General features: G+C 42.0%; 1 protein-coding gene across 11 annotated transcripts in view; it reads right to left on the reverse strand.

Annotated features, from left to right (window-relative positions):
* Positions 1 to 25,601: 25,601 nt before the first annotated feature.
* The window catches only part of LOC105281789 (AF4/FMR2 family member 4), a 334,516-nt gene continuing 332,242 nt past the window's right edge, over positions 25,602 to 27,875 (reverse strand). For 6 of the 11 annotated variants that reach the window (XM_026968016.1, XM_026968012.1, XM_026968011.1 and 3 more), the window contains one exon: positions 26,102 to 27,502. In XM_026968016.1, coding sequence (XP_026823817.1) covers positions 26,102 to 27,502 — 1,401 coding nt within the window. Of the gene's footprint in view, positions 27,503 to 27,875 lie in introns of all 11 variants that reach the window. The other 5 variants (XM_026968017.1, XM_026968014.1, XM_026968009.1 and 2 more) reach the window with 1 other exon arrangement.

Consider the following 27,875-nt stretch of genomic DNA (forward strand, 5'->3'; position numbering starts at 1 on the left):
AATGTTAAATCGAAGTAGAGAAAATATCTTCCCCTTTTTTAACATTTTCTCTAACAATTTTCTACACAGTTCGATCGCAGTTGATTGAATTTACAAATAATATCCTCTTAAATCCTGCCTGGATTCTGTTCACGTGATTTCGGACACACAGCTGGCACAATGGTCGACGGGCAATTCGATTAGGCGAATTAATCTCCGAAACGCGGCGAGCAGTTACGTTTTCGTTTTTACTTTCGTTTGGATAGTCATCTATCGCGACTATAAATCGAAACACCGACCCAGTTTCTCCGCAGAATAAACGCATTTTGTGCTTCATCGTTCTACTTTCCCTCTATACCTCCCTCCAATCTCTAATGGACATTTTTTCTCTCTTTCTCTCTCTCTCTCTCTCTCTCTCTCTCTCTTTCATTTTTGCCCTTCTCATTTTCGTTTCCTTTTCCTAGCAGAGTCAAAAATGCGTAGCGCGCAAGAAGCTAGGTGGGTACACACGAGCATATCTGGCCAATGGAACGACAGAGCGCATGAGAACAGAATCGAGCACTGAGCATTTTTGTTCGTGCAATTTTTGTTCTGGAAGTCGCACAGAAAGGGGATGTTTTTTGTATTTTTTTCACCATGTTCGAAACGTGGTGGAGTTTCCTGGGTTCGTTACAGTTCACCGCAAGTTATTCTCGTCAATTCTCAACTAATGGTTGCAGGAACGGTGCTAGAGACTCGAATGTACAGGTCGGAACTCCAGTTAAGGATCAACATCCGGACGATATGATGTGCGTTCGATTAATCGCGTTTCTCATGCGGTCCAGCGAGCAATCATTGACCGTGCGAAGCAGCGTTCTGTTTTTAAGCGGCAGCATATATAAATCACCCGCCGAATTCGATTCGTCGCTACGCAAGGCGATACGTTTACCATCGACTTCCTCCCGGAAGTTACGAGAGGTCTGCCGACGTTGAACGACCCTCGCAACAGCGACGGCGGCGAACCGCGCGGGCGAATTCCTTACTTGATTACAAATAATTGTTTTGCTTTGTGATTGCTTGCTGCAGCAGCTAAAACCCTTGACTCAAGTTGGGAAGCTCAAACCCCAGTGGATTCGTCACAAAGTTTTCATCGTGTTTTTCATTGTCTTTTTTTTTCTTTAGTTTTCGCTTTTTAGAATGACTTTCGTGGTATTTACGTCCATAAATCGGAGTAGCACTTGGTTTGTTGCTCCGTTTTTGTCCATTTTCTTTTTTTGCTCATATATTTTGTTCGCGTTATTATCATTAATTATAATATTCGTTTATGTCGTGTATTTATACTAGGAAGTTTATATGTGGTATTAAAGGGAAAGACGGGTAGTACTGTCCGACGTCGATTTCGCGCGCTCATAGATGCGTTGTCTGTATGTGACCGTTTCGTTTACCTAAAACTAATTCATCGTTTTAACGATTAGAGGGGAAAATCCGTTCGAAAATAAGCCGAAGGCGTCCCGGCCGTTCTTCTGGTTCTCGAGTGCGTCGGGATCAGGGCGTACCTGAGCTTTAACGAACCATGTAACGAACCACCGCGAGATAACACGAAAGAAGGAGTTGTTATCGATAACTTCCCGAAGGACTTTGCTCGTCTAAGCAGGCTGAGCGGCTGGCAGCGAGTGGGACGAATCTGAATATCGTTCCTGCTCTTGGTGTCTTTCCGTAGACGAAGGCGTCGTAGTAAACGAATCTAGTTTTACAGTTTACTGATACCGAAGAAGAAGAAGTAACCCGAAGACGAGGAGTGCGGGCCCCGGGTCTCTAAGGGAAAGTATCGAGTATACTCTAAGTGGAATCACAATTGAAAATATCTCGCTCTCCTCTTCGTGGTGTCATTGAATCACTTAAATGGACATTCATATATAGATTATTGTACTTAATTTTATATAATATAACGTATGTATCTCTTTCTTTCTTCCTTCTATACGTATCTAATTAAATCTATGTACATACTAGATGTGTGTGGGCACGGAGGAACTCGTCCGTATGTCTTTCCCCGTTCGTTTCGGTGAATTATTACGTGTACATCCTTCTTGAGTCGCGTTTCACAACGGACATCGTTCGCGTACTCATCGTTGTTGAAGACGGAAAAATAAAAGAAAAGATCGCGAACGTACGAATCATGGCATTATGAACGTTAAAGGCGACGGCATCAAAGGAAGGACAGTACAATTCAATGATTCCGAGCTCATGACTAGAATCACGATGTCGAGAAAGGCATGTTAGAAAAGTAGAAGACATTTATATAATAAACATTTTGAAAATCAAACGATTTGTCGCAAAGAAGAAGTTATGCGCAAGTTATAAAACGGATTATTGTAACACGCGTACAAAACGCCCTTCCCGCTCGTCTATGGATTTATTTAACGAACGATTCGAAATTGATGACGATCCTAGAATCTCCAGTACTTTTATTCTGTCTACGCTAATCGAGTTACTTCTCACGCGATAATATTATTTTATGTACACGAGTAATTTACAAAGTTGAACTCTTCCAGCTATTCGCGCCTACTGGCAGCCTCGGATCTTTCCCTTCTAATACCAAAAGTGTGTATGTGTATGTACGCGTGTATATGTGATCTGTTGTCTCCTCCATTTACTTTGATAAGAGTGTCCTTTGATTCTTAAATGCTGTACAGGAACATTTACTTGCTTAACTCTTTAATCACTCATTTAATGTTCTTTTATTTATTACTTTATATCTGTAGACTATATTTATTTTGTCATTAGATTAATTTGTTATGCCTAAGTTTCGTTTAAATAATTATACTATCGTCAAGTTGATCGATTAAACTCATTAAACGAGATTAACTAAATTTAAAAAAGAAAAAAAGAGGGATAATACGATACATTTAGTAGTAGTAAAAAAAGAAATGCGTGAAGGACCCTGACCCATCATCATGACTAGTTCAAAAGTGCATTTTTCATTGCGCAATATATCTCGCTACGAAAATTCGATAGATCATATCGTGTCGTTGGTCGGGAAAGTTGGTGTAAGCCTCTCCTGGACGGTAAAGTATCTTTCAAAACTCACATGTATATACACGCATGTGTCAGAATATATGTAATGAAATTGGAAGTCTTATGCTGGTTGCAGACTTGGAAGTTAGCTCTCTAAGAGCCAGACTTTACAGAAGGATTCTCTCAAGCGAGCCGACACCCGTTGAGACATTTTTAAGGAAATCAGGTAAGCGTGCCTTAACGTTAATATTTTTTTCAAAATGTATATATGTATACCTTATAAAAAACTATTGTTCGGAACATTTGATTTCTGGACGCGAGAATGTGTCGTTTAAATTTTAAACTACGAAAACAAACGTGTGTGAGATTTGTAAACGCGATAATATACATATGCAAAGTGCATGCGTAATCGTGCACGAAAGAATTTATCATGAAGAATGCATTTAATCACGACAGACTCGATCGATGGAAGGGGGCCCTTCACGCGGTATCACGATAAATAAACAGTAATTATCGATTAAAGGATATTAATATAACAATTAAAGTACTCATGAAGAGTCGCGTTTTTCTTTTGAGATTGAAACAACGTACAAACTTATACCCTATCGATCGTGTAAACCTATAACACGCGATCTGGCGGATCGATTGTTTCTTTTTTTTTTGTTTGTTTCGAAGAGCAGATATAAAACGATTCCTCTTTCTCTTTCTTCCCTCTCTCTCTCTCTCTTTCTCTTTCTCTCGTCTCTCTCGGCAGCTCTCAGTTTGCGATTATTTCCACTTACGATCGCTCTCGTTTATACTCTCCCAACTCCCTCAAAAGTCTTTCTATTCTTAGTTAAATATAATTTCTTATCGTATGCATATAAATTTGTCATATACATTTGTGTAGTAATTAAATAGTGTTTACCCGCCTATAGAATGTACGATTTTCGGCGTATGCCTATTATCTCGCAACCAAGTAAGACAGTCGAAAGTCAAATAGCCGGCATAAACCTTCGTCCTAAGGCTTCCTGTTCCTCTCGCGCGAGACAATTGATCGCATTGCAGTTCCTGACATTCCGACGTCCCATTTCCGACCATTACTACGCTCCGCTCGCCTAATCGTCGCCAATCAATCCACCGATAAACTGTTATGCTCCCCTTCGCGCGAAATCGTTACACCCTCTCGCATATGCATACATATACATATACACATCTCTCTTCGTATGTATATACAACACACGCGTTTACATTATTATATCATAAAAACAAAATATAATTGAGATTTGTTATATACGAGTATAAAAAACTTCGTTATGCGCGTTCGCCGCGTTTTATATCATATCTCGTGTAAACTATCTTTTTCTTTCTCTCTCTCTCTCTCTCTCTCTCGCTCTCTCTTTCTTTCTCTCATCTCGTCTCGGTGTGATACATGTATATCGTCGTTTTGTATTTTGCGTTTTTCTCCACCTACAAAATTAGCATCCTTCGGTCATTCATTCGTCGCGTTGATTCGCGGCCCCTAGCTAGTCTACTTATGCGATACAATTACGATTTCTCTCATGCCAATCTGGCATGAATATATAATTATATTTATATATATATATTTATATATGTATTATGTATAATATTTATACGCCTTTATAGAACAATATTTTTCGAGACTTACTCTCTCCGGGTTTTCTCACGAGCATACCTCGCGTTACGCGAACGTGCATCGCACGTCACGGCGAGTGAAGACACTGAATACATGCGGCGAGTCGGGAAAAGGAAGAAAATCGTGCGGACATGGTGCAACGTAGCTTTCCCGAGCATGGATAAAACAAACTATTAAAATTTACAATGTACATATTAATCGATATCTCTTCCCTCTTTTTTTTAGAAACGGATTATTTTATTTTACGAAGGAAAAAAGGAAAAGCGGTATACATAATTGCACAGTTACGTTTCTTCTACTTTTCAAAATAAATAATATTACTTGTATTCGAAATATTAATACGATAATGAAACAAATATCCAAAAATAACGATAAAAACGTTTCTCAATGGTACTTCGCTGCTTTCGAGAAAACTGCCGTTCATCGATCGTCGAAGAAGACCGGGAGAGGAACTTGACGTGTGACTCCGCCGCATCGACGAGGAAGTCGTAGAAACTTGAACGACGCTGAATCGCGGGTCATTGTTCGCTAACTCGCTCGATCGTGAGAAGAATAGGTCCCGACGTATTCCAGTTTGACGTTTACCCGCGGGGACAAAGCGTCGTCGTTGTTCTCCCGCCAGTACTTTGCACTCGATCCACGAGAGACTTCGCCTCACGTCACGCGAGCGAGTTAACGAAAAAAGGGAATCGTGGAAGTTGAAACGCTACACCGGGATTCTCCGGGTTATCCCGAAGCACGACGAGCATCTCGAGATTCGCCTTACACGCGACACGATACGACATAGGAAGCCAAATATAAGTTGAAACAAGAAGAGACAACGTTAAGGAAGACTGCTTGCTAGCTCACTGTAACGAATATTTCGATGATCCTTGACACTGACGATCATCTTCGTGGCGACGCGACGGTTATTCACCGATTCGCCCGATCTTCCAGCCTCCACGATCGCCCGCTGAATCTTTTCCTGCGAGATTCTCAGTCTTCTCTTTTCGCAATAAACGAGAAAAAGCAGATTTCAAGCCTATGTATTTTCTTTCTTCCCCGTTTCGACTTCGCGCGACAGAAATCTCCTCGGCGCACCGTTTTCCTACATCGTCCTCTTTCTTTCTTTCTTTTTTCCTGCGGCGCTTTGTTTCCCTTCTCCGTCACCTAAACGTGCGTTCGCACATTCGTGCGTGTGCATTACGTGCGTGTACGACGGAGAGGAGTGTCGCGAAGGAATATCGACGTCGAGACCAAATCGAATCCGACGACGGGAACGACGACGCTCCTCACTCGGCGCCTCCATCTCTTCCCGCTTCGTCGCCCTCTTCGCCATCGCCGCGCGCTGATGCCATCCCGATGCACGACGATCCCGACGTGAGCCCCCAGAGATGCGTGTTCGTGCAAGCTTTATCGAGTCTTCCTCCTCGCTACCCCACGCGATCCCGGCGCGTTAGTCGCTGGTGAGAGCGATCCTAAGGCGAGGCAGACGATGCGATCGCCATCAGAGGCGCCGGCGGTAACGCGACCGGTATGTGGTAATATTTACACTGGGGTCGCATGCACGCGCCCTTCACTGCGTCCCTGCACACCGTTACGCGGTTCTCGATCACCTCCACGTTTCCTGAAAATTTCAAAAGAGATCGGATCAGTCACATCTTGCAAGTTACATTTTGCAGTATCACTCACGCGCATAGAATTTGCCCTTTTTTCTACCAAACATGGAGATTACAAGGTTTGTTTTTTATTCCTGCACTGCTGAACTGGTGCAATAAGTTAGAGTGAGGAAAAATATACTTATCTCACTTTAACGTATTGCACCAGTTCGGCAGTGCAGGAATAAAAACAGACCTATAGTGTGAAACAATGTTCCAACCCATACAGCACAAAATATTCGGAGAATATTCTAACATGATTTCCATATATTCTGAGAATATTTGAAAAGAATATTCATAAACAGTTCCACGAATGTTCTAAATATTATTGGTATGTTATTTGGTAAGTACTCCGAATATTCTAATGATATTTCAATGAATATTCTTATAATATTTTATTTTTTATAATATTTCCCACAATATTCCTAGAATATCCTATACACTCTAAAAATGGCTTTATCGTAAGTGTTTGAATTATACACATTTAAGCAGAAATAATGTTTGACTTATCAAACGCAAGTGGAAAAGCGTTTGAGTTTCAAACACTTTTGTATCAAACATTGCTATATATATATTAAAATTGTTTTGCTAAAATCAAACATGAGTCAAATTAAACAGATATATACTTTCGATTTTTAAACGGGAACAAAATAAAACACAATTTGTGTTTGATTATTAGAAAGTCAAACAGATTTATATTAGATTTCAAACACTTTTTAATTATACACTTATGAAACAAACATTTACAAACTTAAGCACTGAATTCTTAAAAAATTTCAACAAACCAGATGGCGCTCGCGGCGCAGTTTCTTGCGAGCAAGAGTTGCCTAACAAGGTATTTATTAAATCGCGATACACTGGGAATATCTGATAATCTGATGGTCGGACTAAGATGCAGTAATCTCTCGCTGTAGGAACCAATTCATCCACTACGCGCCAACAAATTCGTTAGACTTCAAACATATAAACATTTGATTTGCAGGAAATTTCAATTAAGTAGAAAATCAAACACCTTACGCGTGTAATATAATTAAACACCAACCACAAACCCAACACTTATAAATGTTTGAAATGTTAAACATTAATAAACATCTTGAAAACGGCAACAACGAAAGTGTTTGAAATTTCAAACACTTATTATTTAGAGTGTATATATAGAAACAGTCCATAAACATACGCAAAATGTTCATAGAATATGCTACAGAATATTTATAGAACATTCAGAGAATGTGAGTTTTTGTCTACTTCAAATGTTCCATGGAAGGTTCACAGAAACTCTGAAGCATTATATGAGAATATTCTAAACATTCTCCGATATTATTCTATGAATGATCATAAAACGATCTTGTGCTGTATGGGAATATCGAGGTATTATTGAGTTGATAATAATTAAGCATTAAAATCTGTTCTTCATATATCGGATTTAACAATTACGTGTATATTATGAATATGTATAATATTATGAATTTAAAGACCTCGTTATTGATTGCACTATTCATCGACTATGAGCGCGACACCTAAATATAAATATAAACATCGAATTAATGCCAATTTGCAACGATCCGTAAATAACGCTCGTTATTCGCTCATGTATATCGTCCGCAGTTGATTGTGCAAAGAGTATCACTAATTGTTACAAGAGTTGTGACGAGAAACGCTTTCTCTTTCACGTCTCGAGTAACGCTGTACTCGCTCATTATCACGAGTAGAACCTAATTGACGGCGGCACGACAAAAGAGAGATTCTCATTACATCCGCAAAGATCACTCGCGTGCTAAACGTGAAAGCGAGCCATGCTGTGACATTTAATAAACGCGTCAGCGATAATGAAGGTGATCGACGACCGCCGACGTCGCAAAACGGAAGTAAAAGAAAAGGAAAAAGAAAAATAAAGCGCGCGGAACGGCAATCGGACTCTCGAGCGATAAAACCGCGAGTGATTTATCGCTTGTAATTGCGACGCGTCCCGCGACGCAGGAAATTGGCAAATTCATGGGGAGTCGAACGACTGATGAAAGACAAGGCCATAACCATCGGTGTTCGCTGTCTGGCCGAGACTAGTTCCGTCGCCCAGGAATTTCAATAGCTGAATTTCTGCCGTCGTTCTTGATACGCTTATTTTACCCGAAACTGCCGATTTTACCGGAAATCTCGTCCCTGCATGATACCGATTCCTGACCACGGTGAAATTTGAAAAAGCAGACGAATATCAATCGGACAAAAGACGGACGTTTCGTGCTGAGATATTGGTTCGTAATCTCAATTTTAGCGTGTTCAGCACTAAACGCGATCACGTGATTCTATAAAGTCAAATTTTGCAGTTTCAACGTCACGAAAGTAAAAATAGATTCGAGATAGAAATAGAGACGAAAATTAATAAATTCTGACGCATCAAATTTTCGGCAAGTATAAATAAACAGTCAATCCAATATATTTTTGATATACCCTCAATTTTTTTACTTCAATAAATTTGTTTTCTTGTATGTATCTCTATTCTGAAAGTAAGTATAGATGAACACATACACATATGGAACATTCTTTCCCACAATAGTCTCAATTACATTTGCTAGCACTTGGTGTGCATTTAGCATTTTGCATTTAGTGTGCGCGATCCAGTCGTATTCACGACTGATACGCACAAATAACTCACCGTCACTGAGATGAATAAACTTGCAGGCGGGACGGTTGCACACTTGTCGATTAAAATCTTGGCACACCGGGAGGGTGTCCAGTAACTGAAAGAAAATGTGCCAGGTACTCTTATAACGAATGAGATCGGCGAACGGAGAACTAATTTGCAAAAAAAAACTTATAATATCACAGACACACACGCATGCACTCCCGCAAGATATCCCTCACACTTGCGCGCGCATACACACTCACACACGCGCGCGAAACCATATCTTACACACCATCTCACTCTTTCACTTGGGGCTGTTCAAAAATACCAACACTCGATAATTTATTTCATTTGCTTTTCTCAAAATAAATATAAAATAATATTTTATAATTTCACATATTCATTAATTGAAATTAATTTATTTGTGAATGCAAGGCATACAATCCTTTATTGAATAAATAAAAGATAAATATTTGTGCATTCATTATATAACATTCGATATTATTTTCAGAATTATGTATATTTTATTACATGGTCTCTCCATTTATTAATTATAATAGAATTATATTAATTAGAAGTATCGAGTGCTTTAATGCATTTCAGAGCATCCTCCTACTGTCACCGAATTCTTTCACGCAACCATACACTCAGAAATCTTCAATATTAGAGCATATCACGGTTCATTACATGCTCTCTAGAAGATCGTTTCGTGTATGGATATTAATTAATTGCTATTGATGTACGAATAATCAGCACGATCGTATCGATATCCGAAATGAATAATTCAAGATGAGAAATTTCTCGAATGACATCTCATTCGTGACCAATTAATTAAGCGAAAAGTAACAGGCGGTCGCCGAGTATTCGCACATACGAATTAAGTAGTAAATTTGCAGTAGAACTTTTTCGTTTTTACAAACAGGGCATTTCCTATTGGTGATATGTATATACTGTGTATAAAATTAAAATAACTGGAATTGGATCGAGCGCAAGATGAGTCTTGCGCGTCTGACCATGTTAATACTATCGAATGGATACATTTACGGTTTGCTGGGATTTGCAAAATTGGCTTGACTGGGCGTGAGTTGAAGGAATTCATATTATTTTTATAACCGCGAGCCGGCTTTGTGTGTGTGTGTGTGTGTGTGTGTGTGTGTGTGTGTGTGTGAGACAATTTCTTGTTATGCTAATTCCGTGACATTCCAGACACACTGTGTGCAAGGAACGCGCCTAGAAACAAGGATCTTTGATTCGCAAATTTCGTCCGAGAAAATCCGAGAAAGTCGTACGGTAAAGTCCGCAAATTCAGCTAAAATGTTCAGCACATAGTGATTGCTCGTATATTTATTCTGTCTTATTTATTTAGTCTGATTCTCGATACACATGCGCCCGCATACTTTATGTAAAATCGCTTCTCGAAACGTATGTTGATGAACGTTATACAGAATTTGCGAATCAGGTTTGGAAGCCCTCTTCTCGGCGGGCCATTCAGCACAATGACTAGACTGAAATTTTAGTATTAACAAAATACGGGAAAATAACGGAAAGATCTAGCAGGAGCGTCCGAAAAATTCTTTGCTCCGCGCCCTCTTTCTCTCTCTCTCTTTCTCTTTCTTCTTTTTTTTCTTCCGTCGCTCTCGATCGAACACAATGTTAAATATTGAATTAATGTAAACTCGATTTACGAAATGGGACAACTGCGACAATTACACGTAAATGTGTGCATGTATATATATAATATGTACGCATATATACTCTCTACGTGACTGCGCGTATACCACTTACGTACAAGATCGCAATCCCGGATGACGTATCAGCGACGACAGAAAAAATCTTTCGCGTCTCGGAGTCGTACCCCGAAATTGTAAGCGGGCGATATTTCTCGCGAGCGCGGATATAATTTCACATTTAACAAATGGCAAATGGAAAAGAGAGACATAAATGCTAGTCGAAGAACATTGGCCATCGAAAGAATACGAATAAAGGACCCAAGTGAAGCAGAAACTCCACCCAGCTACAGCTACTATCCGTTCCTTGAATTACCCATCGGCAAAAGATGTATGCATATTATATGTACACACACACGGAAACACACACGTACACTCGTATCTAAGAGAATTATTCGTATATCCGAAATATATAAGAGACAAATGCAGCAAATAGATTAAACATCAAATTCCAGAGAATGGTTTTCGTGTTAGCAAAACGTTAGGTCAAAGCATTAACAACCTACCAGACAGATATGTATATATGATCAAAAAATAAACAAAAAAAACGTAATTAAAGAAACAAAGTATCATCGCGCAAAAGTATACCATAGGCTCACCATAGAAGCGTGCAAAATATATGAAAATGTATCACGGAAAACGAGAATGATAATAATAAAATTGCCTCGCTGACGTAACTCTCGACGATCTCGGCGAGAAATTATTCCGCACACTCATAATCATGATAATGATAATAAAGTGACGTAACGAAACGCTCAGAAACCAAAGTTACAAAAGTCTTTGACAGTAATAAGAATGATATCGTATAATAGCATTAATAGCAGGAATAATGATAATCATAATAATAATAACGCTAGTAATATAAGTGATGGTAACCATAATATTAACTATATTATAATAAACAATTCTTGCAACTGCGTAAGAGATAACTCGCTACGAACACAGAGTCTGGTCATGCAAATAATGGCCCGGGAGAAGGGGGATCGTTGCTTGGGTGATTATTGGTGTTACCCGAAAGGTCGAGCGGACGCGTATCAAATGTGATTAAAGAGACCGGTGACGCCAGTCTCTCCGTCCGACGACGACGATGACGACGAGGGCGATCACGTATTGGCGATGATAATACGACGATAATCATCACCCAAGCGTTAGTGTGCTGCCGAGGGCCGACTCGTCGCCGGCTTTGGCCGCGTGCGTGAATCACAGGATCGTAACACACATCCACTCACTACTAAAGCTACGGAAAAGAAGAGATCCTCTCTCGAGTGATCCACGCCAGCGAGCACAAAGTGTGACGATGGCCGTCGTGGCGAAAAAAGGGGGTGGGGCTGGAAGGGGTTGGATAGTCAGCAGTTATCGGCAATATCATATAATATGGATTTGGGAGATGTCGTAAGCCGTCAAATTAATAATATTCTACTGCAAATAAGTTCAACACTATATCAACTGCAACTCCGCAACCATAACGACAGAGCTGGCCAAATAGTATAATAAGTAAAAAGAGACTGTTCGACAGAGAACAACGCGCGGAGCGATCGGTGGATCCCGATCGTCTCCCGTATGCGGGGGGAAAGCCTTGTCAATGGAAAATGATCGTTGGTTCGGATCACGCTCACACGCGCTTCTCTATTCTGTGTCTATGTATTCTATAATCTGTGCTTCGCGATCGTAAATTAATTGCGTCGAAAGCAATCAGTGCAAGCAAGTAAAAGACACTCCGTGTCGTTCTTTGACCAAGTAAGCAGAAAAGAGCGATTCGACTGAAAGCGGCGTGTACTTTTGCTCAGACAGCTAACTCTTAAGTTGCTCGAGAGATCGATTTGGAGATTCGAATTGGTTCGAATTAAAATCGCACGAATTTGTCCATATTTGTCCGTTTCGTCTCTTTGCCACGGTGGTATTTACTTTTCGCGCCTTTATGCCAATCCGGGGGAAAAAAAACTGCAAATGCATAACGTCTCGAATAACAGAAGATTGTTGTAAATCGATGCGTCCCGTCACGAAAGCCGATTTTTCACATCCCTTGGAATTTACATATCGTTCATCACGCCATTGTCATTGCCCGATAAAAGCGCGGACATTCCTGATGAAATGGACCCCGCTTATTGTTTCAGATTTCGAAACGCGATTCGGCACTTTCATGCACGAGGCCCGTTCGAATTTGATACAATTATGGTGAATACTGCGAAACTGTGTAACGTGAATGTCGACGCGATACATGTAATGCTAACCAGGTGATATTGCAACTGCATTTCTGAGGAAAGAGAGATTAAATAATTACTAAAACTTTGATGTAATTAGTTTGGCGGGTATAACTTTCACTATAACTTGTGAAGACAATTAAAGTGTTCGACATCAAAGTTGAAGAATGGAGTTTCAAAGTTTAAGATCGCTAAAAACGTCACAGCGGAAGAAAACTAATTTCCATACATCAAATCTCCCGTACCGAAGATAAATCGTGCAGAATTAAGAGTGTGTGTTCCATATCACCTGGCTGCTCGACATGCGCTTCCTCGATGTTGGTGGTAATATTAATGAGCATGCAATATACACGCCCGGCACTCCCTCGTAACAGCTGCCAATATGATAATTGCTACTTGCAGTAGGATGCACTGCCAGAGAAAAAATTAAACATATAAATACTGAAGCGCACAAGAATGGAAGTTGCTCTCAGATGTGACATTAGATAATTCCAGTCGTAACGTATACAAAGAAATGTTTAAGAGATATCCCGACAATATCCTCATCCACAAATAACGCGTAACGTTAATCAGACAAGCGGTTCAAGACAATGGCATGATAGATATAATAATATATGTATATATAATATATAGATACATGGCAAACCGTTTAATGGCAAAAGTACTAGTCATACTAATTACTGTATAAGAAGCGTGCATCTCTTTCTCTGTGATTTGTTACGTGTGCATGTTATGTGTGTATGTCACGTATGTGTGACAATGTTTCTGTGTACGTGTGAGGGAGTAGAAGGAGGGGGAGCGAAGGTGACGACAACGCTTTCGAAGTAGCATAATATATAATAATTATTGGTATAATAATAATATAGACAAACACCAGATAAGGCAGTGGTTATTCGCAGTTATAGTTGCGGTGAGCAGTCGTGAGGGAGATGCCCCCGAAAGCTACGTGTTAGCCAAAGTTATCGGGAGATGCAGATTACCATGGATCGCTCTCTTCAGTCTAATCGAACAATTAAGCGTCGAATTTTCCGCTGTCCGAGCGGCGAACGAACGAACGAAAGAAGCTGATAATTCGTAGAGCGATGCCCAATGATTCATCCTTCTCCCTCGTTAACTTTGATGGTTAGCAGCAATAAAAGTTCGAGCTTGCATCAGAGCACCACACGATTCTCTCCGAGTCTAAAATTACCGAGCCACAGATCAAGGTAGTTGGAAAGAGACAAGAGATCCTGTAAAATGCGTAAAACTCGTCGTTCACGCGTTGAACGTGAAAGACGAAATGCGAAAATCAGGAGCGACAATAACGGATCCCCTGAAGTTCGATTGGCGAAATAGTCATCCTGCGATCACGAACTTCAGGAAATCGCTCGAGCCGAGCAAAAGGGGAGGAGGGACCAGCATGGCGTTTATGCATGCACGCTAAAATCTTTCGCCCGGTCACTCGACCAGCGCTCGTGATGCAAGCTCGAGACCGGATAAAAAACTGGTTACAATAATGAGTCTACCTGTCCGCAGCTGTCTGTGTAGACGACACAGTGAGCGTTTTGGGGGACCACTTGGGCCCCGACAGTGGCTAAGGCTGCTAAGGCGATCCACATGCAGCAAACGAGGCAGTGTTCGTACGGTATTTTTTTCAAGTATCGGTAGTTTTTTTTTGGTGGTCGTTCATTATCACAGTCGGTTGAATTCGACGGAGAAGGCACCAGATCAAAGGAGACACGCGTGAAGCGTGTCCTCGAAGCATCCAGGTACATGTACGACAGTGAGATCGGATTTGATTATCGTTTGAAAGTTTTTTATACGCATCGCTCGTTTCATTTCGTTATCGTTTTTATGTGGTTTTTTTTCGTTTTCGGTTTTTAATTAAGCACCCCACATGAAGGAGCATGATGAGTCGTCGGTTAAATTGCAGTCGCAGCCGCGCGTCGTTCCGATTAATGCGCGCGCGAGTGAACATGCCGGGACGCGAGTGAAAAAGCGCGGGGAAAATGAGAGCGTAAATTACGGAAAACGAAAGTGTAAATCGTCGGTTTGTCGTCGCGCCCGCACGATTCATTTATTTTATATTTTTCATTTTTGTTTTCGTTTTTTTTTCATTCGAGTTCGTTTATACGCACGGTCATGCGAGCGAGGAGAGAATTTCGGGTGATCAGTCGCCACGTTAGATCGAATGTATCGCACGCATGTTTGCACGCATTATTATTACGAATTTTAAATTCGGCATACGACGGAACGCATGTACCAAGGTGTGCCGCACAGACGTTAGTTCCGATTTTGATTTTGTACCACGGGTGATGATGGGCGGGCGTCGAAATAATGCGGCGGCGGTGCACACATATCAAGCCAGCGCGTTTCAAGGAGAGATAAATCCATTATAATAATATATAATATGTACGTGTACATATGTGTATCGGAATCGCGGGGAGGAGGATTATATGTAGATGTATGCGCGCGAGGCACGGTGAAGCCCATCAGACAGAGGCAAAATCGGGGAAAAATCAATCAACCAATTCGAACCGAAGCACGTGATAAAGCGGAGAGAACGGGAGCGCGTGTGATCGGGTCGCCGCCGTCGACGAGTATATACGCCGCGCGTGTATTTTCACCGGCATTATCATTTCGTTTATTTTTCGTTTTACCACCGCGGAGCACCATTTTCGAATCGCACGGCGGTGTTCGAGCCCGTGTGTCCGTTTTATTTCGTTCATTCGTTTGCCAAATATTTATCGAACGATTCGGCGTGGCCATCAACGAGCGGGAACGAGCTCGGCGAGTGCGAGAAATGAGAAAAAAAGAAACAAAACCGTGGGAGGAAAGAAGAAGCACCGACAAACCATCACCAAAGTTCGTCCGCGATTGGTCAGCGTAGCGCGGAGATTGGAACGCGGGACGAAATAATTGGCGATTTAACATTGGCGTTTTAAGTGAAAACGTGCAACAAACAATGCCGGCGATCCGCGCGTCGTTATTGTTAACGTGCAACCCGTCGTTTGCGCGGAGCGCGTGAATTTTTGTTTAACGAACAGGCGACAACGACAACGTTTTTAACATTCATGTTAATAAGGCGGTGCATTAACGATTTCGTTTTTCCGCCCCCACGAAGATTGTCGACGTATGAGCGGTGAGGTGGGTTGTCACACACAATCGCCACATAAGTGTAATTCGGTCGGGCGGGAGGCAGGACGGAGCAGAAATCGGACGGGGTGCCATCGCAGGTGAATCATGACCGATCGTGGAACGTTTCGGGATCAGTTAGGGGATGGGATCCGGCGCCACGTAGGCCACAGGATGTTGCATCGGGTCGGGTCGGGATGAAAGCGTCGGCGGGAGGAAGGTGGTGGATCAAACGGTATGCGTGGTAAATTTTCAGTTGAAAGACGTGCGATGGATATCCAGGCGAGGGCAAGCATGAAACAGAAAGTTGAAAGAGAGATCATGAACGATCGCGTTTCTCAACATGCACCGGTGGCGTGAATATGTATATAGGTGTAATACATATATATGTGTGTGTATATATGTGTGATGGCTGGCGCATTCGTCTCATGTCAGTACAGAGCCTGTCGTTAGAAGTCGCACGCCGATTCACTTCTTGCGCTGCAAATAGAGGAAGAGGCGTGTTGGTACCGCACAATGTATTTATTCGTACATCTCCGACACTGTGGCTCTCTCTCCCTCTCTTTCTCTCCCTCACACTCTCTCGCTCTTTCATACTTTCTCAGTCTTTCTCTCTTTTACTCTCTGCCGAGTAAACGGAGATGTAGCCACAGACGTAGCGAGTTTCTTCGAACGAGTACGCTCTCGTGCATTCCTCTGTGAAGCGTTGTTGCGTTTTACGTACATACATCGTGTTCGCATGCGCTGATAAGTGTCCGTATCGAGTTTTGTCGAGGTGACAGTCTGACCAGGCAATAGGTACAGATGACTTCCCATTTGGAGCGATCAGTATTTCCGGAAAGTATCGAAATTCGCGTATCAATCAAAATCGCTCGGGAGCGCGTTCCGCGATCGGTTGGGATAAACGTACCGATCCTTTTGAAATCCCTGGAGATACGTAACGTTACGTGGCCGGTCATACGCATCATTTTAATAAATTTGAATTTCATTTCATCTCATAAAACAGTAAATTTTTTATTCAATTTGGGATACAGTGGCTAAATAAAATTGGAAGAGTTGATAAATTTAAAATTCTGATTCCGACACACATTTCCCGAATTATTTTATTTCTTTCGCGATTTATTTCATTATCCTATTCATTCAGATTTTATCTCATTTTTATTATTTTATTATTGCGCTTTTTCGGATATTCATTTCAGTTTCTACCTTTATTAATGCCGTTACTATATTAATGCATTAAAGTAAAATAAATATTTGAAATTGCAACAATTCGTACGCATGGAGATTATCCAGCCAACATCGTTCTTCATATTTTCCTCGTATTTTCACAGATGATATTTTGTCATCTCCAGAGATTGAAATGTTCTCGTGCGCGATTTTGATTTCCACATACGTCCAGGAAATACATTTAGCACGCAAATCGGGGGATACTTATTCAGCTAGAATATGTATTTTCGTACAGAAAAGACGCGGAATACTGAAGTAAGCACATGAATCTGTGTCTACTGCAAAAGTATGTGTTCTTGTGCGAATGCTCTAGTAAGTAGCTTACTGAGTATTTTAGAAGTAAAGTACAATTAAATGACGAAAGCTTAAGCTTGCATATGCGATACGGTAAAGTGCTACTGCGATACTTACGTTGGAAAGAGTGCTGCATGTCGATTTTAATATCGGCGCAGGTATGCGAGTATGCAAGAAGCGTCGCTTTGTTCAAATTCTTTAGCATAGAAGAAGATAGATAGCGATATATATCGATTATATTATTAATGGCGGATCGGGTGGGGGATTATATGGAGAGATGGCTATATTACAAAAGCACATATAACTTTTATTAGCCACGAGTGCAGGAAATGACATACTCGTATTACAGTACTGCAAAACTACTGCTAAAACTCTTCTGATGAATGCGATCACTCGCGGATATATTCGGTCGATGTATAAGTGCTTAAACGCGTAACAACAAGCAATAATAAATAGATCGCCGCCGTTCGACCATCGTAGAGTAGGATGGACTAATCACCGCTCGAGTATTACACGTATCACGTGTGCATCCGTCATTTAGTGCGAATTTGTGAATCGTCCACGGTGTAACCCGGGGATTATGGTGCAGCACAGCGACGAACTATCCTGAAATCGCCGCGAATATGCGACTGCAATTCCGAGTTAATTTGCACCGTGCGTGCGCAGAGCCATAAACCGTCGTTTCATTCGCATTTGCGTGGCCGTGTTTTGCCACGCTCGACACGCATCCCGCGCTCGTCGAATTGCATCGGCCACCTTGAGTTCGTTTTTCCCTTAGAGGACTGCCGTCCTCGTCGCTGCCGAAATGCATCGCCGCCGCGAATCGAGTACGTTCGCGATCGAATCGTTCCGAGCGCGCGTATGTACGTGATCGCAACGAATTTACGATATCGACGATATCAAAGAGAATACGGTCCAACGTTACTCCTGCCGATTGCGATTCGCGTCGCTGCGAAATGGCTCTGCCCGCCAAACATGGCGGAAGCGGCAAACGAGGTGCGACTAGAAGCAGCTAGCGAAATAATCTCTGCTGCGATAAGCTGAAAGAGGCCGTAACTGATCCCTCCTAGCTTTTTTTGCGTTATATGGACGTTATAAAGATGTTAAGTCTCATAAAATGTATACAAGATTCAGCGTAACTTCACCCATGTAGTAGAGATATTACACAGTGTAAGATATTACACTGCTCGAACGAAAAAATATCACTTTTAATAAAAAAATATCATTTACTGCCTTTCAGCTTATCGCACAATTGCGAAGATCAGCGATTCTAGTATCGCGAAGACAATCGTCTCGGAAGTGAGATTTTACATAATCGCGCAGGCGATTATTTCTCGGAACCATGATCTTCGACCTCGGCATTTTCATCGAGACTTTATATTTACAATAGGCTTATTGTGCCAAGCGTTATGGAAGAGCTTATTTAGGCACACACGCACATTTTACGCAGGCTTAGCGATGAATAACAAAAAAAGCTGGAGAGGAAGCGACAGGAGTGCAGGATGATGATGTGGGGACATGTGAGAATATCTGAAAAAGGTCGCAATAAGAGAGAAACGAGTCCGTTACATGTCACATGCTTTAATAATATTAATAATAATATCTTTATTTCAAACAATTCTCATGTGTATTCTAGTTTCTGATTTAAAATTCCGAATCATCTCTCGGAAAACGTGGGAGCCACGTATCACGAAAGCAGCGTAAATAATTTCGAGTCTCGTCAAAGTAATGACATTTCAAATCCAATTTCGAATCCAATTTCGAATCCAATTGCAGTATCGCACTTTCCTTGGATTTACCTGTTTTCGCTCGTGAAAAGATTAACGATCAAATCAAATGGAGAGAGGAATCTACTCGGACATTGAACCTCGAAATTCATCTCACGCCGCGTTCGAAATAAACGACTCGCGAGAGCACGATAAAACGCGATAAGAGCGCCGACCTTCTTCTCGGTGACGATCAACCACCTCTGCGGGGGAGCGGAACTCGTGATGTGGCGATTGTATTAGAATAACAAGATCGAAGGAAGAAGGACATGAGGATTCGATACATGATCGAGAAGGAGACAAGGAGAGAGAAAGAAAGAAATAGACAGAAAAAGAGAGAAAGGACATAAACATTAATATATCTAGATACATCTCCTCCGTGCGTCTGGAATGTCGCAACTAAAGCGCGGGGAGGAAAAGCGATGAGGGCGGAAACGGGAAGCTGAGGACACGAAGATTACAGGAAGCGGTGAGAAGGGGTGATAAAAGGGCGGAAATGAGGGTGGGAGAGCGAGTCGTGAATCGTACGGCACTCTTTTACGGTGTTTCGCCATAGTAAAAGCGGCTAACATCTACGTAGTCTTAGAGAGGGCCGCGTGCTTGGCGTGATTTGCGTGCTCTCGACGGTGAGAAAAATCGCGCGAGAAAAGGAACTCGCGCGATGAATCGCGTATAGGCGCGACGATACCTGCGATAAAATTCCGCCGAGAGCACGCGACGAGGGTGAAAGGACGTCCAGTTTAAGGGCGTCAGCGGGAGAGGGATGAAACGTCAAACTGAACTGTGGATGTCAACTGAAATCGCGTGAAATCGCGCGATCGGCGTAACGTCCAATTCGAGCGACGATTTCGCCGACAGGACACCGATCGCAACCGATCATTACGCAGGCAGCGTGATAACACGGAAAGGAAATAATGATAAAGAGATGACAGAAAGAAACGTAAAAGTAGGAGAGAGAGTGATTACGATACAAGCACCGAATCGGACAGATTCCGAATGAAAAAGAGAGAGGAGATCAAAAACAAGGGAAGCAGGAAGCGAGGCTAAGACTGTGAGCAATAATGGGCGCAATATCGAATAATACACAAGTATATATATAATATGTATATATAAATATAAATATTACAAGAGAGAAGAGGATTAGCGCGCGTGTCGGGAAGTTCTGTCTCACTTTTCCTTTTATCATAGAAAGAGATGAAATAAGAAGAAGCATTAATAAAACAAATATTCATGCATTTCTCAAGCATTATTATTACAAATACTGGCTGACTCCTTGACAAACCCCGTGAGCGTGCACGCGCAAAAAACGCATTCGAGACTGCGAGATCGACTACATCTCTCTATCTCGAGTCGGCGCAAGCTGTTGCGTTTCATCACTTTCCTGTCGTGCCTCGCGCGAGGACGACGTTAATCCTGACGCATCGGCGGCGCACACACATAAACGCGAGTACACACAACACGGTGGTGATACCAGAGAATTCGGACAGACTCGAATAGACCTGGGCGAGCGCGCGAGTACAATTTTTCATGATGCGCCGAACTTTTGCATCTGCATTCCCGGGGTCGTGCGTAACGTACTCTCGATATATCGATATTATACATATGCGTGAGTCCGGGTATGTGTGTGTGTATATATATATATATATGTTTACATACACATATGTATCTGTGGCTGTGTGTGTACGTGTGTATGTGTGTGAGAGAGAACGTGAGTCATAATGTACAATGAAGGATTAGAGACAGTACAGTACACAATAATAAATACTATCTGTATGCGTGTATAGTTATATCGTTAAATGTTTCTCTTTTTCGTAATAGTGTACTCGAACATGTGTGTGTGTGTGTGTACGCGCGCGCGTGGTTATGTATATATACACATACATAGTCCACAAAATAATTTCCTGTATGTGTAATCAGTTAATTGCGTATATCTTCTTTCCTAGCTCTTCGTTGCATCGCGTTAACTTACATGCAACAACGACAATACGCGTACGTGTACATATGTAATTTATTCATAATATAAGGGTATATAAATATAATTAATATAATATATATATTTTTATATATATATATATATATATATATTTATATCGTGTAAGTTCTTTTCTTTATCGTAGTGTTTTTTCTCTCTTTCTTTCTTTCTCATGTCGCGAGTCTAAATAACTGTATTTGTTGTATACGTGTCCTCTGTGTGCAGTGGTGTATAGAGTGCAAGGGGAAGGCACTTCTGCTGTTTTTTAAGCCGATGTCACCATCGAGAACACGGGTTCGCGTTTCTCTCGTCCTCGTCGTCATCCGTGACAAGACGGCTACACATGTACATACCCTTTAAAAGAATACTCTTCTCTAGTAAAATATAACGAACATCCTTCTTACATGGAAGTACGTAGTAGCCTTGCGAGATAAAACAATCACAATTCTAAGGAAACGTTTTACTAACGATGCAACGCACGGCGACAACGAGTCGATCTCTCTCCCTCTCCCTCTTAGATCGAGGCGTCAAGCAGAGAAATGCAATCCCGAGCTCTCGATGTGAATTTAAAAAAACCAGCCACCCTCTCGACAATGTACGTATATAACTTGTAGACATCAAATTGAGGAACCCTAAGTGTGTCGGTCCGTAGTCGGTATCTCGGGCTCGATAGTGTCGTTTTATTCCACGACTTCCACTATCCGCGATCTGAAAATTGGACCTTACGGAGCCGTGTGATCAAGTCAGAATTCTCATCGCACATCATCTTCGAAAATATCCGGCTCTCGTCGTCAAGACTTTATTCACGGATGACCGTACGCATCGTCATCCTCTCGAGCCCTTTAGCGCCAATGACGTGACGCGTATGGCGCTTATAAGTACCGATCATCGAGTACCCAAGTTGGCGCCATACAAGGCACTGAAAGGGCTTAGTGTTCTCACTATACCCAGGTGCCACGCGCATGCGAGGAGAATAGTGTGTGCGTGTACATGTGTACGTATAAGTGTAATACATTACATATTATCACAAAGGGTCGCCCACACGCGCGTTCGTCGTAAAGGCTAGAAACAATTTCTTCCCCTGGGACGAGCGCTTCGATAAATTCCTCCGCTCACTAATACAAAACAGCGCTTGCCAGAGCGAGTTTTCTCACGTGGCGTTCATTATATGGAAGACTATGGTACCCTTGAGAATTTTCGATTTCCACTCCAGAGCAGCGATTTGTAGTCTCTTTCTACAAATCTTCACATAACTTTCAGTCTTTATACAAATAACTGATGAGGTCTCTCAGAAATTATAATGTCAATATTACAATCACAAGAATCATTATTAGATAATCAAATCATAATATGCAAATGGGGAACGGTTTTTAAATCCTCCAGTGAACTTCTGCCTTTAAAAATTATAATGTTAACATGTAATTTATGTAGAATTTTACGTAGTATCTCACAGGTTAAATCTCACGTTAAGAAAATCGCTATTCTGGAATTATTCGGGTGACCTCGTTTTACAGTCTTGTGCGTTTTCTGCGCAGGTGACCTTTCAGAAGAAATTGTTTCTATTTTTCGCGGAAGAAGCGGAGGAATTGAGGGAATTAAACATGCTCCTTCATTGTCATTCGCTCTTCGAACTCGCTCGAGTCGAGCTTGAAACGAAAAAGTATGCGATGATGCAATCCGAATAAAGTTGGTGATTACAATTTGCCACGTACGATAAATGTCGAAATGAAAATTAAACTTTTACGTAATAGATTTAAAGCATCCACGATTACGAGACATATATACCGCTAACTTTGCCTGGAACACGAGGTAAATCTGCCGAAAGTAAATTTCGCTTGCGTACGTGCCTCGGGATACTCGGAAATGCCTCACCTCACCTCACTCTGTTCTTCCGCGTTTTCGCGTGTACAAATTTCTACCGCCGTACAATTCATTCGCTCGGTTCTCCAGCTCGCGAAAATTACGATACGACAGGCCGTTTCGCTGTTTTTTTTTTTCTTCACACACGTGTCAGCGAGTGCTCTCTGACGTATATATAAATACAGAAAACTTTTATATGTATATATATATACAAACACATACACACACATATATATATATATATGTATATGTATATATAATTCTAATTCATAAGATAGACATCTTCCAATTTCGTTCTGCATGTAAAGAAAAGATATTTACAAACACATTACACGTATGTGCGTCGATACATATATATGTATACATTGACCTGTATGCGTTCTCGACTTAAACAAACTTTCAAATCACTGGCAGACACGTGAATGCGGACACGCGGAAGAGGGAAAAACGGGAACGCATGTTCTTTCGCAAAACGCATGCGACTCCGTGTTTCTCCATCAGTTGGTGCGTTGTCGTCTTTCCCTCCTACGCGCCATACGCGTGAGTTAATAAAAATATACGCAGTGTTTATCATGTATGTCGTGTGAGTGACTTAAGTATAATGTTTGTGCGGTCGTGTACCACAATGCGCATGTGAACTCGTTTTTCTTCCACCCTCTAAGGGGGTGATCGATGAGACGTTCTCTCCTGCCGTCTCACCGCCCCCAAAGTTAGATCGACCATTTTTGTTCTCCCTTCTCTTTCTTCCTCAAACTTTACGTAAATACGTCCGCGAGTCTCGCGGACCCATCGTTTTTCGTTTCCTCTCGCCTTGTTTCTTTTCTATATTTTTCCTCTCGTCCGGCTAAATACATAAGGTCGCAATTGACGAAGTTCACTGTGTGCAACAGACTCCCCCGAATTGAATCCATTAGGACAGAAGAATACGTTGTGTTCGAGCACGCTTACGCTTAAAGTTATGAATATAATATATACGCTAAGTAAAATAAATCGTTACTGTAGGTTCTACTATCATACTATCTAGGATAACTAGGGGCCCGCGTGCCGGAAGCGTCGCACCTTCCGGCCGGGTCTATTCGTCGATGTGCAAGGTATTTCTAGGAAACATATGTTACCATAGGCATAACTATATCCTTAATCTAAACAAAAAAGAAGGAGACAAGTCAAATCAATAAAAATTTTAAAACAACTTTCTCAACATTAACAAATATCACGGCGCGAGCCTCGCATAATATACTTATACTTCTAACATCGCATCGTCATGATGACAAAAAACAATATCCCTTTTTTTCAATGTGCTATATGACGCTAAAATATGACAAACTGACTTGCGCGGATGTTTCATCTTGTCCCGCGATAAACGAACAAATAAAATTTCGAACATGCTAGTATTATACATAAACAAGCAAATCGAGGTCTAATCAAGTAATCTAATCTAACTTAGCACAATATAATTTATAATAATTATTTCAAAAACTCGAATCGCTAATTAACACTACGTACTTAAAGGCAAGTATCGCACATAACGTGACATAGGCCGAACTTCGTTTTCATCTTCCTTGTGGCGGACGTTATACGTTTAAAATTTGGACGAATAGCTATAACACAGAAATTTTTTTGTAGTCCCGAAATAAAAATATTGCATTGCCAATCTTGCGGCACGAAAATTGAACTATTTACAATTTATCCTATTAAAAAGAAAAAAAAGAAACGAAACGGAGTCACGTAACAATGCATAAAAAAGAAACTTTTAATAATTTTCTGTAATAAAATAACGCTAATCATCGGCAAGCTGAGCTATCTCTACGGAGTATACCACAAATCGTCATTACTCTAAAAAAAATCAAATAAAATAAATGATTAATATAATCCGTGACATCGACCACGATCGACTTTTTGCAAACTCTCCCGCCTTCGAACGCAGTCTTGACCGGCAAGTCGTTCCAGATTCACTTCGATAGAAACAAGATCGGACTGGTAGTTACGTCTCCCTTAATCATTCGAGCAAGCAGATAATATGATGGGAAAATTCCCGTATTTCTTCGCGTTGTTTACCGATCTCTCTTTCGCAGTATTACGCTCAAAACACTCCAAATGGAATCGAGTCAATAAGGCACTGTTCACCGACAATGTCTGACTAGAAAATGAATCTATTTTCGAAACTTGTTTTTTTTTATACCAGCATATCACCTCTCGCCTCGCAGTCGCTCAGCTAAACGTTCTATCCCTCTCGCGAACGAAAAGCAATTTCTCGTCTCTTGAACGATGGAGATTAATCTTAAAAGAACTGTATTTGTCTAACACTTTTTCTACATTTTCACATTTGCCCTACAATTTCCATTATCCGTCATCGATATAATCAATAAAGCAAATGTACGACTTTTTAGAAATATTGAATAAATTAAAACTAAGAAATTGCAATTAGATATTTGGTAAAATAACAAAATATGTATACATACTACTTTTTTGTTACATATGCATATGCATGTTTATTATATATGCATATTTATTATAAATATTTCCGCGCGTGCAATATAAGAAAAACAATAACATATGAAAAGAAAATTTATATCATTTTACTTTACGAAATTTCTCTGAAAAATATAACGTTCTAGAATTAATTCCCATTACTCAACTTAATACGTAAAATATGTATTTAGACAGACCATGTATACTAGATGTGTTATAATAATCATGAAAAGAGCATATATATGCGAAATATATATGCGAAATGCTTTAAAACGCGATATCGTAATTGCTAATTGATTAATATAAATCTCATACTAAATCCTCCTTCGACAATATCTTCGAAAAAACCGCGAAATTCTAGTATCCAGGAACGTAATGTTGCGATCTATCGGTCATTTCTGGACACGATTGAAAACGATGCTTTAAAATTAGCTAAGATATACTACAGCGGTCCGAAGGCAATCTTATAGCAGTCATCGTTCGTGATGACCATCACGGAATCATCGCGTTCGTTCTCGCGAGGGAGAGAACGACAGGTGCCCAGAGGTAGGAACAGCACTCTCTTGAGAGGAGACGAACCCTCCCGAGCCGACATGCGAGGATCTTTATGAAGTCTTCATCTTCTTGTACGGCTGCATGATTACCCCGGAGCTCACGGGGATTGCTACCTGCGGCTGCGCCGCTATCGTCGCAGGATTGCCGATCTGCGGTATCTGTGGTACACCTGCAGCCGCAGCCGCGGCCGCCACGCCTGCCGCTACTCCAGGTACACTGGCTACACCAGGTAAAGCGGCATATGGGTTCTGAACATAGGGAGAAGTCTGTACTGTCGCGGCACCAGGCACTCCTGGTATCGACGCTTGGACATAGGGATTTGGCAGGATCTGCTGCCTGATCAAGGAGTAAGGATTGATAGGGGTTGCTGTGGGCGGCGGTCTAGAATATGCCAGGATACCCGCGGACAACGGTGATGTCAGGGCGCCTGGGATACTAGCCAGACCGGCTGGGATGACGGATCTGGGAGTTGCCGCAGTGGCCTGTAGACCAGCGGCCGCCACCGCGGGATTTCCGGCGGCCGCAGCGGCGGCAGCGGCCGCGGAATTCATGAGGTTCTGCTTGTTCAGTGTGACGCCAGTGTAATTAAGCACGGCCAGCTGACTAAGACCACCATAAGACTGAGAGGCCTGGGAGAGCTTGATAGCCTTCGCGTAGTTCTTCTGAGCAACCTCTTTGGCGAGAGCTGCGGGGTCGAGAGGAGCTGGCAATCCGGAGGTCATCCCGAGGCTGTTGAGCATGTTTAAACCCGCCATATTGGAGTTGTAGTTGCTCACAGAAGTCATATTCGTTATCGACGGCATATTCGCCATGGAAGCCATCGAGGCCATTGAGGCCATGTTCACTACACCGGGCATCGATGTCAGACCGGCCATCGAGGTCAACGGACTCATTGCTGGTGGTACACATGCAGCCGCCGACAACGCCAGCTGGTTAATCTGTTGCTGTTGTTGGTGCTGCTGCTGTTGCTGTTGTTGATGCTGTTGCTGTTGCAACGACGACGGGCTCGAGTGATTCAATTCGGGGGAGTTACGCGCATTTTCGGCGTCATGATTCTGCGTGGTAACCGGCTGCTTGTTATTGCCGTTACTATTATTACTGTTATTGTCAGCGGTCGGAGGTGGTGGCGGCGGATTGTTGCAGGGATCCATCAGCACGCCATTGTTGGCGTCGGCGCAGTTATTGACTGTGGCGCCAGCGGCTCCCTGGGAGGAGGAGGACTGCACCACCATCGCGTGGTGGTTGCTTTGCACGTTCGGGGGTTGCACGACCGATTGGTTAGAGGTTTGAGTGGGTAGGGGTGGTGTTCCAGTGTACTCACATGACACAGGCACGAAGGGCTGCTGCAGCTGCATTAACTGCTGATAGGTCGTCGCGCCAGTAGGCTGATAGACCGGCACGCCGGACTTGTCGGCCGCCGGTCGTTTATACGGAACCATCCCTGGGAAGGCCTGCAAAAAGAATTGCGAACACATTCGCGATTAGAATGAGTGGGTGATGACGCGTAGCGGCGTGGCCGTGAACGAGCGGAAGCTTCCTCCCTGAAAGCCTCGACTCCGTCTCGGCCAGAGAGATTTATTGCTCTCTTTTGCGTGCTCATAGGTTCTCTTGATCCAGCCGTGCAGGGGACGTCAGGTTTGACTATTTTCGCGACAAATCAGTTGAAAGATCGACCCTTTTCGTTTAATAACTGAACTTAATCGTGATTGGTAGCAAAGTAACATCGTAAAACGAGTTGTTGTCGATACACTGTTATTACAGCAACTGCCTCACCTGCTTTGCAAAACAACAGTTACGCCACGCAGATGCGATATTGCTGCTTCG

The sequence above is a fragment of the Ooceraea biroi genome, chromosome 2, assembly GCF_003672135.1.
Source record: "Ooceraea biroi isolate clonal line C1 chromosome 2, Obir_v5.4, whole genome shotgun sequence".
Lineage (NCBI taxonomy): Eukaryota > Metazoa > Arthropoda > Insecta > Hymenoptera > Formicidae > Ooceraea > Ooceraea biroi.